Here is a 17,633-nt window from a genome sequence, read left to right as displayed (position 1 = left end):
AATATTGAATTTAGTTGTATTGTAAGATATGACAAGGAACAGTCATATGATACTTTGAGTGGCAAAAACCTCCTTTCATAAAATGTTTTTACTCTAGTCTGCAAATAAATTAGGAATTTTTGCATCGCTTCTAGGCCTGTGCAGAACCTCTTTATCATGAAAAATTGGCGAATTAAAAAATTTTTTCAAATGTAAAATGTAAATAGAGGTACGTTATATAAAAATGAATTTTTTTAAATTAAAAGATGCAAATATATGCATCTAGTAATAGTTAGTACCGTCAGATGACCAGAAAACTGGGGAAAAAATGTCTGCACAATTCTTTTTTGAACAATTATAAAGTTTTGTTATTTTTAATTTGCTTCAACTGATGTTTTTTCGTAAATGCGCAGAGGTCAAAACTTATGAGTTGCGAATTACCGCTAATCTATAACAACGCTTGATCTCGATATCCACGAAGACCACTTTCACATTTGAGAGATAATTAAAGATATCCCTGCAGGGTACGACCACCAAGCTGGTTTGTCCAAGACAAAATTATTTAATACATAGTTCTCAGAGACACAAAAATAAAGGTATTTGCTTGATTCGCTGTTTAACCTTCGGCCACATTTTTAGAAAAAATCAAATCTAAAAAACGGAATGAAATTTTTGATTTCGTTATTCCTGATTTAATCTCCCAAGAAAACCTCATATCTGAAATATAAATGTTTTTGTTGTAATAGGGTAAATATCAATGAAGTTCATTCTTATTTGTGTACAATGAGCGTATCTAAGTGACGGAGTTTACTTTTTGAGGTCTATGATTTGTTCAGATATTAATGTATAACCCCGAAAATTGTAACATAAAACAAAACCAAACATATATAATAATACTGCCCACCTTGACAGTGATATCTACAAAATTATCTTACCCCCCAAGAAACCGACAGCAGAGCCCGTTCTCTCTATAATAATGTTTGATCAGTGGTCGTGAAGTTCACGTACTTTAGGGGACGATAGTTTGGCCGCTAGACGTCTTACGCAAAATTCTTATCTGATAGATAGATAATTCATACGAGAGACATCTAGCGGCCAAACTATCGTCCCCCAAAGTACGTAAACTTCACAACCACTATCTATAGAGAAAACGGGCTCAGGTTTCATGACGATACCCTGTCTTAAATTTTGGGCTCAGATATACCCCACAGCTTTATTTACATTTGTTGTGTAGAGAAACTACAGTAAATACATAATTTAAACAAGTTGTAGATACGATACAATAAATTCTTTAAGATTTGTTGAGGAATTCTTCATAAATATCAAATAAAGATAAATTCAAGGAATATAACAGAAACTCGCATAAAATAAAATGTACTGCAGTATCTGGAAGAAATGTAAACATACGCAGTTCTGAGCCAGGATCGTCCCATCTGTTTTTTTAAACATATGACGTCTTTGACTGTGTCCGTCCTAAGTACGGTGAGGCGCAACCACTGTGGGCGAATACAAATAGAAATCATAGTGGAGAAAAAGAGTTTTACCACAAACTCTGATTTTCTAACCCCTATATCTTTGCAACCCGAGGTGGTTGAACTTTGATATTTCAAACTATAAATTCTGTTAGATCAAACAGTTTAAGTTTAAAATAGCAAAGGTTTTCACCATCAGGTTGCAAAGATATTTAGGTATTATAAAATTAAGTTTGTGTCAAAAACTCAGTATCAGATTATTTGCTGTCACCTATAATTAGGGAGACATCTAGCGGCCAAACGTTAGAGAGTACAAAGTACGTCTTAAATCGAACCGTTAATTTGGGACGATCCGGGCTCTGTTTTCATTCATCCCAGAAACTACGGTACACTTTATTTTATTGAAGTTCCATATATCATATTTCTTGGTGATACGTATATTTCTTGAGCGTATCTTACAAACTCATCTTATTTTTTATTTTTAACTGATATTAATAGCTAGTGTCGAACTTTCATGAATTTTTAAGCTTCCATATCATCGAAAATTTGAAACCGTCGGGCATAAACAACAACCAATAATCATATCAAATTTTAAGATCGATTAAGTAAGAAGAAATAATTAAACAATCTGTAAATCTATTTTGTAGATTTTCTTCAGCTGTATAACATGTATTTCCCCTGAGTATAATTCAGTATAATTGAATTTGTTAATTTAATGACATTGGAACAATTTATCTACTGTTGTCAAAAAATTGTTGCAATGTCATTTTGCAAGGTTCTCAGTGTAATTTGTAAAATTTGCAAATATTATATTCTAATATATCTTTATTAAAAATGGGAGTATTGTGCAGGCTTTCTTTGCAAAGTCCTGGGGGAATCTTGCAGAAATATTTCTTGTTTCAGTAGATCAAGAATCCTGGGGGAATCTTGCAGAAATATTTCTTGTTTCAGTAGATCAAGAATTCCTGGGGGAATCTTGCAGAAATATTTCTTGTTCCAGTAGATCAAGAATTCCTGGGGGAATCTTGCAGAAATATTTCTTGTTTCAGTAGATCAAGAATTTTTGCTTTATTTTTCTTAAATTTTGTTCGTGTAGTTCTTCCTTAGAGATCTTGCAACAATCCTGTCCAGTTTCTTTAAGAAATGTGATAAATGTCAATTTTGGAAATATCAGAAATATATATGATGGAAATGTTAGAAAATCTATTTTGGTACTATTAAATACTATTAAAAATATCTATCATGGATATATTAGAAATATGAGAAATATCTAACCTGGAAAAAGTGAGGACATGGCCGCAGCGTTTCCCTCAACCGCTCTAAGTATCGACATACCGCCAACAATCCCATTTTTAGTCGAGCTTTTCCTATACCCGCCGGCGGTTCCGTTTCCGTCACTGCATGCTGTAATGGTGTTCTTCTCACACCCGCTGCTGCGTTCTGTTGTTAAACCGCCGTTTCTCTCGTCCGCCGGACGGTCTGATAGTGGCGGAGATTCAAGTTTCCTGAAAACACACAAAATTCGAAATTCTTAACTGAAAAATTTAGATAACATAAAGACTTCTCTCAAAACTTAAGCGACCAAGCCTTATTTGACGTAAATAAGAGGTTTATGGAATAAACTCATTTTGGCTGCCCCCCCCCCCCCAATACTCATATGTCCCCATTCATAAAATATTTGAATAAATATAATAAAATTTAGCTTTCACTTTTGTGGTTTTAGGAATTGAACATGACCGTATGGAAATGAAGTGATGCCTTAATAATTGGCTTTTTTACATTTTACTAAACCCCACAAAGAATATTTTGATTGTAAAAGTGACAAATAAAAAATCTAAAATATTTTATCCCGGAATTTTTTAATTGTCTTTTTTCCATTTCACAAAACAAATATCTATCCCACAAAAAGTATTTTGATCGTAAGAGTCACAAAAAATCTAAAATATTTTATCCCGGAATTTTAGATACAAGGTTTCCACTATCAAAACAAATAACAACTTTTTTATTTGATAATTCTTGCAAATCGTAAATTTCCCATTTTTAAAACATGATAATAAAGTTTAATAAAATATTATTAACTTGTGTTCCAGTTGCAAATTATTCTCATTTTATTGATCTTCAGCTGATTAGCCATTTAATTTATGTAACCACATTTAACCATTTGATTAACATATTTAATCTATATGGTTGACTACTCTGACTAGGGTTTTGGAGCTCTGACTATTATAATTTAAAAGTCTCGAGCCCAAGTCCAACTTTTAACTCTGGATGGGGTCTTGCTTGTATCTAACAATATTTGATAAAGACGGTCAAAATATCAGAATTATGGTTTGGGAGGTTCTCAATTTATTTACTCAATGACCAAATATGCGTATGCGTAGTAACGATGGAAAGTTTTTTTTAATCTGTCATAATGTGTCTACTGTCAACAGGAGACCACTAGAAACTTGTTTAAGAAAAAATATGTCTAAAGGAATTTTTTTTATTAACAGACTTTTGCCCAAAATCAGTGTCTGACCTTCTGCACTAAGGTTTTAAACCTGCTGAAATCTTGTTAATCAAAGAAAAGGATTAATTTGGCTAAAAAAATCACATGTTAAAAAGTCCAAATAATCTCGACACCATCGGTTTATCTAGGTGCATGGTCAACCAAAAAGACACAAAATCGGCCTCACTTATAGTCCTAGTTGCAGTGCAGGAGTGCAAGAAACCTTCTCTGTATTTCAATTGAAAAGAGGAAACCGTCAATAGCCAGGTGTTCCAGAAAATGTTGAACTCAAAAATTGCTTCTGTTTCTCTGATAATAGCTTAGTTTCAACTTTTTTTACGCGAATGCAAGATGAGGTCTGTAGGAATGCCTGCAGAACGATCATCTAGCTGAAGATCATTACTATACTCAATTCCGGGACAGTTTGAAATAGGAACTATGTGTACCGAGATTAGAGGTCCAGGAGAGGACATTGTTGAGGTTGAAGAAGGTTAAATGAAATATATTAAATCTACTCCCAAACATTTAATGTACGTAAAATCATTTAAATCAGATGTTTAAATTGGGTTTAATAAAAATAAATTTTTTTCTAATCAAACTTCAGTTTTCTAATCAAACTTCTGCTTTTCTAATCAAACTTCTGTTTTTCTAATCAAACTTCTGTTTTTCTAATCAAACTTCTGCTTTTCTAATCAAACTTCTGTTTTTCTAATCAGACTTCTGTTTTTCTAATCAAACTTCTGTTTTTCTTATCGAACTTTTGTTTTTCTAATCAAACTTCTGTTTTTCTAATCGAACTTCTGTTTTTCTAATCGAACTTCTATTTTTCTAATTAAAATTCTGTTCTTCTTAAAGAACTTCTGTTTTTCTAATCGAACTTCTGTTTTTCTAATCGAACTTCTGTTTTTATAATCGAACTTCTATTTTTCTAATTAAAATTCTGTTCTTCTTAAAGAACTTCTGTTTTTCTAATCGAACTTCTGTTTTTCTAATCGAACTTCTGTTTTTATAATCGAACTTCTGTTTTTCTAATTAAAATTCTGTTCTTCTTAAAGAACTTCTGTTTTCCTAATCTAACTTCTGTTTTTTTTCTAATTGAACTATACAGGCAGCTCTTTGCTGCAATGTAAAATGTGGAGCCAAGATGATTGTGCAAGTTCCAAGGATTAATTGATTAGATTGACGGAATTTTATCATTAATATGGCTGAGGTCTATGTTAGTACTCAGTTTTTAAAGAAAAAATTATACTAGACATAATTTGTCATTGAATATTACCAATTATATCATATACTACCTGAATTGCCCGGCAATGACCGTGAAATTTTTTAAAAATCTAATTTTAAACAACAACAAAATATTTAGATTTTTTAGAGTTAAAAAATCAATTTTTAAAGAAAATTGTTTTGAATTTTTTTGAGCCTTTGTTATTATTCCTAAAAAAATGTCAACCCATTTTGTCAAGCCGTTTTGCCAGCTATAGCTGGTATATATATATATATGTTTATAGGTGCGAAGCGCTTTACTATATAGAAGATATACTGGCTTGGGAACCCAGCGTTGTCCAGGGTACTCATTGTTACTCCGCCGTTTACCCGCACGTGGTCGTAAATTACGATTTTAGATATTTTTCCAGATAAAAGTGGACCCACTTAAAAACTCAAAACCAAGCTGAGATCATTCCCGTAGTTCTTGCTAGTTCACCAATCGAAAATTTGAGGCAAATTGGTCCAGTGGTTCCTGAGTTATTATCGGAGCTAGATTACAACTTTATATATATATATAGAAGATATAAAATTATTCTAATATTTTGACCCTGTTTAAATTAGAAACAAGGTTTAAAAAATGTGAGAAACAGGATCTCCTCCAAAATAAAAAATAAAAAATTTATGCCTTGGTCCAATGTAAAACTTTAAAGCGCATAAAAGGGTTCCAAAACCCCTAATTACCATTTGTTGGTTAAAAGAATACAATTAAAAGTCCGTTTTATATTTTATTTCGAGCAGTTTCCCCACTGTGCGGTTTATACTCAGCAAATTACCCTTCTTATAGACCATTAAGCCATCATTAGTATTTTCTATGAGGTATAATTCCTTTTGTTCTTTTATTTCTGCAAAATTCACGACACTCGAAATATTTCAAGATTTAAAAATTCCGGGAAACACTTTTTTTTTAACTGTGTACACTGTAAAACATTTTCTCATTCCTATATCTTTGCAACCTGATGGTGTCGACCTTTGATACTTTAAACTTAGATTATTTTATTTAACAATATTCATAGTTTAAAACATTAAATGTCTATGACATTGGGTTGGAAAGTTAAAAGAATTAGAAAACCCGAGTTCGAGGCAAAGACATTGAGTTGATAACATAAACTTAGAACATTTTTTTTTAAACAATAAAAATTAATTTCTAATTTCTTAAAACAATTTAAGGCAGAGGGAAATACACTGCAAATGTCATTTAATACAATATATACATAGTTTAAATTATATTTTATATACATGGTTTAAATTATATATTCTATCTAATATCTCAAGAATATCATGCAACATTTTCAAGTTTAAAGGTCATTAAGTTTATTAAGTAATTTCAGTCAACTTGAATACTAAACCTGTAGTCATACTATCTATTTATATAAAGTTGTAATTAATCGCTGTTTGTCTGTCGGTTTGTTTGTCCAATCATAACTTAGGAACCTCTGGACCGATTTGCCTGAATTTGATTGGAGAACTCGGGAGATCCACAGGAATGTTCTTAGCTTGGTTTTTGGATTCTAAAATGAATGGGTCAACTTTTATAGCAAACATTTAGTTTCCCGGTAAAATCGTTTAAGTGCGGGTAAACGGCGGGAGTAACCTGGGAAGTGCTGGGTTCCTAAGCTAGTTTTATATATAATCACAGCGGATTCGCAATCAAACTACTTAAATGTTCTACTGCCTTGTTTTTGATAAGTTTTTAATCCATATTCTAATCTTAAAAGGCTAAACAACAAACTCTGATGTTCTAATACCTTTATTTTTGCAACCCTATGTCGTAGACCTTAGACATTCAAATATATAAATTCTGTTAGATCAAACAGTTTAAGTTAAAAATATCAAAGGTTTACACCGTCAGGTTGCAAAGTTATAGGGATTCTAAAATTTAAGTTTGTGACAAAAACTCAATTCCTTTACACCGTTTTTTCTCTGGATTTTGAAATGTGGTGTAAAATTAATTCTCTAATACCTGATTGAACCCATTATCTGGTTCTGCGTGGTCTGTACTTCATGAGTACCCGGAGAACTAGAGCTAGGAGGAGAAGGTAGAGAAGGGGGAGAACCAGGAGATGGAGGGGATCCAGGAGAACCAGAAGAATGAGGGTAGGAGGGAGAGCAGGGAGAACCAGATGACCTACCTGTGTTCACCTAAAAAGTAAAACTCGATTTAATCATTTATCAAGAATTTTTAAAAAAAAATAATTTTATTACAATTTGCGAGATATATCAGTGAGAAAAGGTACATTTGCTACCCCTTATATAAATATTATTCCCTTCTTTTTTATCCCCAATAGTTTTAGACAGGAAGGTATTTGTTGATTAAATTAAAGGATATCATTGTACATGAAAAAAGAGGTCGTAGCCGTCTGTGTACGGTACATTATAAAGCTTTCTCTTGCTGCTTAAAAGTCGGCCCTGTTTTTGAAACGAACCGGAGTATACAGTGGTTTATCTTATCAGTAATAATCTTTATATTTAGATGAACAGATATTTACAAAAACTTGGTAAGCGTATCTAAAAAGCAATTGTCAGTCGTCAAACATGGAATATAAGTTCTTTTTTAATACAATTGTATGTCTATCTAAAAACCTTCCTCTGGACCCCCCCCCCCTTCTCTCTTTCTACCTCTCCTCCACTCTTATTCTATACAAATAGTGTTCCCTACTTAATTAATGTAATAAACAGATGCGGTATCTGGGTAATATGCAATAAGGTTCTAGTAAAACATCACAATGGGACATGTCTGTAGACAATTTTAAAGGGACCGTTCACTTATTTGGGTAATTTCAGGGTAAACTAAACAGCATATTCGCTGTTGATTAGTAATAGTCTTACTTTTCAAAGACAACTGTGCCCGATTTTTCGTTCAGAATTCGAGCGCAAAGGGACGGTCCCTGTCTATAGACACTAATTGATGTTTTTTTCAGTATGTTGTGGATCAAAATAAATTTCGAATATAAAATTAAACTGTAGTATCTGATCGTTAATTGTAAATGTCATTATTTTTTTATTTTTGTTGTTTTTTAACTTTCTATTTCTAAAATAACACTATTTTATCGCATTCAAAATTGTGTATTGCCTGTGTAAAAAGCTGAATTGAACGCGGCATGACAAATGAAAAGTTGTGCACATGCGGGAAAAAATTTACAAAATCTACGAACCTAAATACGAGTAATGATTAATTGATTGTCGTAGAGACGTCGTCTTTGTATACACATTTTACATGTTTTAATACGAAAAATGTAAATTTCTTGCTAACTCAAATATCAAAAGTTTTCATATTTTAGTACATAATAACGAACACATAATGACATTAAAATATAATAAATTTAAATTTTATTGGGCTGCTGTTACTGAAAAAACATCAAATAGTGTCTATAGAGAGGGACCGTCCCTTTCCGCTCAAATTCTGAACGAAAAATCGGCTTTTTCTCCGGCCACAGTTGTCTTTGAAAAGTAAGACTATTACCAATCAACAGCGAATAGGCTGTTTAGTTTTTAGAAATTTCCGCCTTACTTGTATTTTGTAAAAAAGGATTAGCAATTACTTTTTTTGTAACTTTAAAGGAATTTTGAGAATTTTAATTTTGTTTCTGTGGATTTTGGTAAAATTGAGCATCCATAAAAAGTCGAAACATGTCTTAGATTTCATTGGAATCTTTTTAAAGTACAAAAAGCCTTAAAAAATCATAAAAAAGAAACAACAAGCTCATCACTAAATCTTTAAAACATAGTGTACACTATAATGCTAAATTTTTATGAATTTTCAAAATCTGAATTGCTTCAACCGGATTTGTAACTAAGTAATGACTGAAAGTGTAATGTTGGAAACCTACGTAATTATACTTTAGTCGTGTATCATACTTTGAAATACTTAAGCATGGCTGAACACAAAATCAAAAAGGGGTTTTGAAAAAATTACCTTTTTTCCTACCTTCTCATTTATATTTTCTGTTTTATTTTCTTGTTCTTCAATTCCATTCTCCTGTATTCTCCCTTCCTCTGTTCTCTCCTCCTCGCTTCCTTCCTGCGCCTGGGTTCTCAAAACATCATTCTGAACCTCCAATCCAATCTCAGGTTTATCATTGAAACCCTCCTGCTTATCTCCTTCCATTTTCAGGACAACAACTATAAAATACAATTTGTATAATTGATTTTTAAGATTTGGAAATATTTTATAAAATAAACTTCTTCGCTCATATATTTATGTCAGCTATAGCTGGCCAAACGGCTGGATTGAATAGGCAAATTTTTTTTGAGGGAACTCAAGGGTGCTTGTGGGATAACAAAGGCCAAAAAATTACGATATATTTTTTTTAAATCAAATTTTTTTTTTCGAAAAGGTATTTTTTTCAAAAATAAATAATTTTTTTTTCAAAGTTTGATTTTAAAAAATTTCACGGACAACGCCTTTGAGCTAGTAAATAATAGTACAGGCTTACCCATAAAAAAAATCAAATAAAAAGACTATCAATAAAATAGACTAAATGTCGTCTTCAAATTTCAAATCTTAATGGGCCCCATTGTAGAATTTCCCAAAGTAGGTTTCATCCACCAAAAAATTTCCAATACAAACTCAAAAAGCGTTTTATTATTATGGTAGATTGAAGATGTAAAAAACTAAAATATTTTGGGCTAAGTTCATCCCATTTTTCTGTTGAATATCATCGGCCAAATTATGAAGATTGTAAAAACAAATGAGGAAATGGGGTTAGTTTTAGCCAAAATACTCTGTAGACATTCTGCTGGAGTTTTATTCTTTTACTGTCTTTAATATCAACTTCTGAAATTCCCAACATCAAGTTTAGAATTTAAGCGAAATGCCGAGTCCAATTTCAAGTTTCAACATTTCTATATTTTCAAATTATTTCTCTCTGTATAGATTTTTCATTTTTCGAGGGGTCAAAGCAAATTGTATAATAGCCACTTTTTTTGTTCAGGTTTTCAATTATTTCTAATTTCTTCAAAAAATTATCTAAAAATCTTATTATAATTTTAACTAATCTGCTAACATCTACCGGACGATCATCTAGCTGAAGATCATTACTATACTCAATTCCGGGACAGTTTGAAATAGGAACTATGTGTACCGAGATTAGAGGTCCAGGAGAGGACATTGTTGAGGTTGAAGAAGGTTAAATGAAATATATTAAATCTACTCCCAAACATTTAATGTACGTAAAATCATTTAAATCAGATGTTTAAATTGGGTTTAATAAAAATAAATTTTTTTCTAATCAAACTTCAGTTTTCTAATCAAACTTCTGCTTTTCTAATCAAACTTCTGTTTTTCTAATCAAACTTCTGTTTTTCTAATCAAACTTCTGCTTTTCTAATCAAACTTCTGTTTTTCTAATCATGGGGGTAGCCCCTTCCCTGACAGATTATCAAAACGTAAAGGAAATGAGACTTTGCCACAAATTCAGATTTTTAAATCCCTTTATCTGAGCAACCTTTGATATTTAAACTTAAATTATTTGATCAGAATTCATATAGTTTGAAATATCTCAGGTTTACGACATAATGGTTTACAAAGATATAAGGATTAGAAAATCAGAGTTTGTGGCAAAAACTCAATTTCTTTACAATATAGGGACGATGCGGGAACGTAAGTAATTTCACACAGTAAAATTTATTCCTTTAAGAAAGCAACAACATACATTTTCTTAAAGAATAATGTTTTGTTCTTAGAAAACTTTATTCTTTAATGTACCTTTAAAGTCTAGTGAAGCAAATTCAGAAAGTTATTCATTTTATATTCCTGCCTTACATTATTCATTTTTATCTGAAAAAAAATATCCAAATATGTTTTTTCTTTTTATAAAAAAAGACAAAGATACAGATGTTTTTCTTGAAAAGCAATTTTGCCTAATCCATGTGCAGGGTACAAAATATTTTCTGTTTCCAACAAAAGAAAAATAATAATTTTTTCTTATTTTTTTTGTAATTATTATGGTAACCACTGCGGGTAGTTTTAATTTGAGGATCATTGCGTAATTTCTTAATTTTAGGGTACAATTACCACATGCAGGATATCGAATTAAGATTAAATTAATCTGCAGATTGACAAAAGATCACAATAGAAAAGTTTCCAGCTCAGAGATGAAAACTTTAGAATGTGATATCCTTAATCCCGATCTGTTAATTAATCTGGAGATTAAGTTCATGAGGAGTATAAGCAATATTTAATCTGGAGATTAAGAAAAAGAGTGGATTAAGCATTAATCCTGATATCCACCATTCTAAAGTTTTCAGCTCTGTGTAGTTTTCCAAAAAGAAAAATTATTTTAAAAAAAATTTGAAATTATTGTAAGCACAATTTCTTTATCTATAAGTCTTGTATTTATGCACAAATCTGCAGAAAATGGTTTGTTAACGAATATTAATGACAAAATCTAATCCATGTGTATTATACATATAATGCTAGTTATTCCTAATGATACTATTTGGTTAGTTTTTGCATGTATTTAATTGGTTTTCTTTTTTACTTTTCTTTATCACCTATTTAAAGAGCAAATATACGTCTAAAGATAGAGAGTGTCCCATATCATATTGAATTATCTCCAAGCTTTAACGCCAAAATACGCAAATTTTTATATTAGCATTAAACAATTTTTAGAATAGATACATTCTTCTTAAATTTTCTGATTATTCCCAAAAAACGTAATTTAAAGCCATTAACGAGAAAATATGATGTGGGACACCCTGAATATACGTATACAATCTACATATAAATACAAAAATACTTAACAAGAGCAAAGATACTTGTCCATTGGTACCAAGGGCATCTATTTCTATCATATGTACTTTGTCAAAGGCATAGATTTAGAAGGGAGGAGAGTTGGGGGTAAGGAGGGGGAGGGGGAGGGGGAGGAAAGTGAGAAGTGTTGAGGGGCAGTGACGTTTATAAAGACAGAATAAAAACTGAAACAGGTTTGACTAGGTTTGTCTCTAGGCTCAAGTTTACATACATCTATGTCTGTAAATTGTGATAAAAAATATTTTTAAAAACCCAGAATAGGCATTTCTGGTCACCACAATTTGCGAAAAAAGATATGGTTTCAATTAAAACAAAAGTTTAATTTTTCTCCTTGGTTCGATGTTTTATACTTTTTCTAAATTTATCTTCACATCCTTGGATCTCATCTTCTATTATTCCAGTCCAAAATATGCCTACACTCTGTGAATCTACAGGGTGTAATAACAATAAACTTAATCTAAATCATACAATACTAATCTACATTATCTAACTTTGGCGTACTTAAATCGCTACAAAATATTTATTTACATAATAGGGACATTATATGCGTTGTTAATACACCCTGTAAATCTAAAATCTGGATTTCTCCAGTCCTCCTCCCCCAGTAACTCTCAGCTGCTTGAGTCAAGATGCCCAAAATAATAGAATGTGTTCCAAACTTCTCGGAGGGGAACGACGAGAAAATCATCAATGCTATCTCCGAAGCAATCAGGAAGACGACCGGTGTTAGCCTCCTAGATGTAGATCCCGGTAAATCCACAAACCGAACTGTGTACACTTTCGTCGGAAACCCGGACTCAATTATAGAAGGAGCACTAAATGCGGCAAAAGCAGCGTTTCCCCTCATCGACATGAGGAACCATAAGGGAGAGCATCCAAGAATGGGGGCGCTGGATGTGTGCCCCTTTATACCGATTAGTGATGTAAGCGTGGAGGAGTGTGTTCAGGTTTCCAAGAAATTCGGAGAAAGATTGGCAGAGGAACTGAAGGTACCAGTTTTCCTGTACGGAGCCGCTTCCAACCAAGATTATAGGAAAACTATGCCACAAATCCGGGCCGGAGAATACGAAGGATTGGAGGAGAAACTCAAGGCAGCGGAATGGAAACCGGATTTTGGAGAGCCTTGTTTTGTTCCGTCTTGGGGTGGAACTGTTACCGGAGTTCGGAAATTCCTCATCGCGTACAATGTTAATATGCTCTCAACTAAGGAGCAAGCGCACAGGATCGCGTTGGATCTCAGGGAGAAGGGACGATCTCCATCTGAACCTGGTCGTTTAAAGGCTTGCCAAGGTATTGGTTGGTGGTTGGAGGAGGCAAATATTGCTCAAATCTCCCTGAACCTGACAGATATGGATGTTACTCCGATGCATGTTGCATATGAGGAAGCAAAGTCAGGAGCAGCAGAGCTGGGTTTGGCTGTGACAGGATCGGAGCTAGTTGGTCTAGTTCCTCTCCAGTCTATCCTTGCAGCTGCAGAGTTCTATATTGAGAAGGAAGGACTCATGGTTCTTGAAGAAGATCAAAAAGTTCATCTAGCAATCAATAGATTAGGCTTAAGCACGCTTTCTCCTTTCAATCCTAAGGAGAGAATCATCGAGTATTGTCTTCAAACGGACGAAAAAAATCTTCTGATTTCTAAAACTGTTTCTGATTTTGTTAAAAGTGTCGGATCAAGATCGGCTGCACCCGGAGGTGGTTCCGTCTCCGCTCTTGTCGGAGCACTGGGCTGTGCTCTCGCAGCTATGGTTGGAAAACTAACCTACGGAAAGAAACAATGGGTTCACCTTGATACAAGGATGAGAGCATTGCTCCCTCCCCTGCATGGATCAATGCTCCGGGTACTTGAATTAGTAGACAAGGATACGGAAGCATTTAATGATTTCTTCTCCGCGATGAAGCTTCCGAAGGAAACCCCTGAACAGATTGCTACAAGAGAGGAGGAAATGCAGAAGGTAACAAATCTTTGAAAACTTTTTCATTTTGAAACTAAACACAAAGTTTTGCATAAATAAGTTTAGCAAATATTTTCTGTCAATAGCCAGTAAAAGTTTATATTTATATAGATACATGTATAACCGTTCCTGGTCATCTAGTCTTTAAGGTTTTTTTGCAGTAATAATTAATCATAACAAAACATTAGTACATTTAAAAGAAATAAAACTTCTAATTTTTATTGTTACCGTTTTTTTTCTTTAAAAATAAAAACATATTATTCGGGCTATATTTGATTGGAATCTGAAAGAAATTGTTAAAGGGACTGTAAGCAAAATTTCATGTGATCCTTCATGCAAAGACGGTATCCGTAAAACCGTTATGATCAATAATGTGAAAGATATTGTCATTTTTCTAGATTTAAAAGTGTTTAATGATTTTGATAATTCCTATATGTTTTCCTGCAGCAGAAATGCACATTTGTAGAGAAACCACAATTGAAAAAAAACTATTAAAAATTCTAAACATTGATATTTAATTCCTGCTTATCAGACACATGCTTTAAAGGGTACCGTTGTGAATCGTGCTTTCCCATTCCTGCAAGGAGTGTCACATAAAGTTGTTCTTACAGACCCTTTTATCAATCTTATTTCCTACTTTCATGGTTCCCCGCATTTTAACACTTCCTAATTTTTTTTCGACGAAATTGTCAGATATAGACCCATTAAATTAAAACTTCAAATTCTTATATTCAAAGAGTTTTAGGTCATTATTAAAGTCTTTGCAGATAACCCTGTAATCACATTTTCCCAAAGCTTGAAAGGCCGTTGATGAAAATAATTTATTTTGTCTTTTCATAATATTTCTTCATTTCCAGGCTATTCTGACCGCTATCAGCGTCCCCATGGATTTGGTGGTCACACTGAACAGTGTGTGGGAACACTTGGAGGAAATGGCGGGGATTGGAAATATTAATTGTAAATCAGATCTTCAAGTAGCTGCCAGGTATAGTTGGAACCAGATCTTCAAGTAGCTGCCAGGTATAGTTGGAACCAGATCTTCAAGTAGCTGCCAGGTATAGTAGGAACCAGATCTTCCAAGTAGTTGCCAGGTATAGTTGAAACCAGATCGTCAAGTAGCTGCCAGGTATAGTAGGAACCAGATCTTCAAGTAGCTGCCAGGTATAGTTGGAACCAGATCTTCAAGTAGTTGCCAGATATAGTTGGAACCAGATCTTCAAGGAGCTGCCAGGTATAGTTGGAACCAGATCTTCAAGTAGCTGCCAGGTATAGTTGGAACCAGATCTTCAAGTATCTGCCAGATATAGTTGGAACCAGATCTTCAAGGAGCTGCCAGGTATAGTTGGAACCAGATCTTCAAGTAGCTGCCAGGTATAGTTGGAACCAGATCTTCAAGTATCTGCCAGGTAAAGTTGGAACCAGATCTTCAAGTAGCTGCCAGGTATAGTAGAACCAGATCTTCAAGTAGCTGCCAGGTATAGTAGGAACCAGATCTTCAAGTAGCTGCCAGGTATAGTAGGAACCAGATATTCAAGTAGCTGCCAGGTATAGTTGGAACCAGATCTTCAAGTAGCTGCCAGGTATAGTTGGAACCAGATCTTCAAGAAGATGCCAGGTAAAGTTAGAACCAGATCTTCAAGTAGATGCCAGGTATAGTAGGAACCAGATCTTCAAGAAGATGCCAGGTATAGTTGGAACCAGATCTTCAAGTAGCTGCCAGGTATAGTTGGAACTCAAGAAGATGCCAGGTAAAGTTAGAACCAGATCTTCAAGTAGATGCCAGGTATAGTAGGAACCAGATCTTCAAGAAGATGCCAGGTAAAGTTGGTACCAGCCAACCAAATTTTAAAATTTCTAAGAGAAACAAAATTGAACTACCAGAAAGGGCTACTTTAGAAAATCTTTGTATTCTATATTGTTTGGAGTTGAACATGAACCTTATATATATTTTCATGTATTATGTACTATAGATGCCTTGAGACTGGTGTACAGGGTGCTGTACACAACGTGGAGACAAACCTATCTGACTTGAAGGATGAAACTTTGAAGAATAAACTCCGGGAGCAAGGACGGAGTCAAGCGGAGATGGCAACCCGGAGCCGAGACAAGATTCTTCAAATCATCGAGGACAGAAAATGAAGAAAAAACTTCACGAGAAAAATGTGGACTTTACCTTTACAAGACTTGAAAGGTTGTTATGCAAACATTAAACAAAATAAATTGAAAGGTTGAACAATGCACGCTTGAAGAGGAAAAAATTATAATTTTTGATTTAATAATGCTGCAGTGTGACTTTAATATACAAAGATTTATTTTTGAATTGGTATTGATGTTTTTGTTTTCAGTAAACCCTTTTTGGGACACTTTTTAGTTTTACATTAAATAATAATTAATTTTAACATCACACTTTTCCAAAGTCAAGAAATTAAAAATAGATTTATTTATTTATTTTTATAATTCAGAGATTATTTCAGAGATTATTTGATCAAGCAGAATTCCTAGTTTAAAATAATTAAGGTCTAAGACATTGGGATTCAAAGATATTGGGATTAGAGAATTAGAGTTTATGGCAAAGACTCAATGGCAATAAGTTAAGTCCTGAAATAAGCATGCTCTGTTAACATTTTCTCAAATCGAAGACAATCTAAATATTCATGTTTAAGTTAGAAACGCTTGCTAAAATTCTAATATTAATTGGGTTTCCACCTGAAAAGTTTGTTTAAAGGAATAAGGAAAGCCTGTTTACATTATATAGTTCTTGATTCATGTTTTATATATATTATACTATGTACTAGCTGGAGTGCCCAGCATTGCATTTTGAATTTAAAAAAAAACATTTTGAAAAAAAAAATATTTTTAATTTTGAAAAAAATATTTAAAATATCTGTTATTCTGAAATCTGCGATTTCGCAGTACACTAGCAAAATACTTCCAATTATTACGGCTATAGACAAGTCCAATGTAAAAAACAATTCTAAGAACAATTTCTATTTTGACACTTTTTGATTGGAGGTCGTCTTCTTAAGCTAACTGGCACTTTAGTTTTTGGCCTAACTTTAGCACCATATTTGACAAAAATACCCCGATCGGAATAGAATAGAGTTAAGGCATATATGATTAATAACAACACACATACAACGCTAGATGTCGTCTTATCAAGATTTATGGGGTTTTTCGTTTGAGCCCTTCTCTGTCTTGCAATTCAATTCGGCATGCGCGTAACTCCTTTGGGCTTCTGCCTCAGGGTTGTTGTGAACGAAAACCCCAAAATTTTGAAAAGACGACATCTAGTGTTCTATTTGTATAGTTATTAATCTATGAGTTAAGGGAAGAAATTCTTTTAAAAATCCCTGGGTTTGATCCTTGAGTGTGAAGAATTTAAAGCAACTGACCGTGAGCTGGGAAAAACAACATTATGATAATATCTCAAGCATTAAATAAAATTCTTTCAAAATCTTGTAAAAAACAATTAGACCCATAAAACTGTGAAATACGGAGACGGCTATTAAACTCATTTAAATAGTGCAATAACATCAAATAAAGCCAAAAAGTATTTCATTTCAAGGTTTGATTTTCAAGATACTAACTATTGACTGAAATATAATTTTCCAGTTACAAAGTAAGAGGTACCACTCTATTTTTTATTTTTTGTTTACTTTTGCGAATTTTATACAATATATATAGATTGTTTCTCTGGCGTTTTTTTATAGTTTTAGTTTGCACAG

At 33.1% G+C, this 17,633-nt stretch overlaps 2 protein-coding genes across 2 annotated transcripts in view; one reads left to right on the top strand and one right to left on the bottom strand.

Moving 5' to 3' along the window:
* Positions 1-10,990, bottom strand: part of LOC111710037 (short transient receptor potential channel 1) — a 62,464-nt gene extending 51,474 nt beyond the window's left edge. The window contains exons 1-5 of the mRNA XM_023484050.1: positions 10,910-10,990; positions 9,131-9,324; positions 7,166-7,344; positions 2,727-2,956; positions 667-696 (exon numbers count right to left, since the gene is read on the bottom strand). Coding sequence (XP_023339818.1) covers positions 667-696; positions 2,727-2,956; positions 7,166-7,344; positions 9,131-9,310 — 619 coding nt within the window. The 5' untranslated portion in view covers positions 9,311-9,324; positions 10,910-10,990. The remainder of the gene's footprint in view (positions 1-666; positions 697-2,726; positions 2,957-7,165; positions 7,345-9,130; positions 9,325-10,909) is intronic.
* Positions 10,991-12,361: 1,371 nt separating this feature from the next.
* Positions 12,362-16,228, top strand: LOC111710043 (formimidoyltransferase-cyclodeaminase). The gene is made up of 3 exons (XM_023484055.1): positions 12,362-13,908; positions 14,766-14,893; positions 15,879-16,228. Exons 1-3 carry the CDS (start codon positions 12,586-12,588, stop codon positions 16,045-16,047), a joined length of 1,620 nt encoding a protein of 539 aa, XP_023339823.1. The 5' UTR covers positions 12,362-12,585; the 3' UTR covers positions 16,048-16,228.
* The last annotated feature ends 1,405 nt before the right edge of the window (positions 16,229-17,633 follow it).

This window comes from Eurytemora carolleeae, unplaced genomic scaffold (assembly GCF_000591075.1).
Source record: "Eurytemora carolleeae unplaced genomic scaffold, Eaff_2.0 scaffold423, whole genome shotgun sequence".
Lineage (NCBI taxonomy): Eukaryota > Metazoa > Arthropoda > Copepoda > Calanoida > Temoridae > Eurytemora > Eurytemora carolleeae.
Note: the sequence above shows the minus strand (reverse complement) of the source record. Positions and strands in the feature narration are given on the sequence as shown.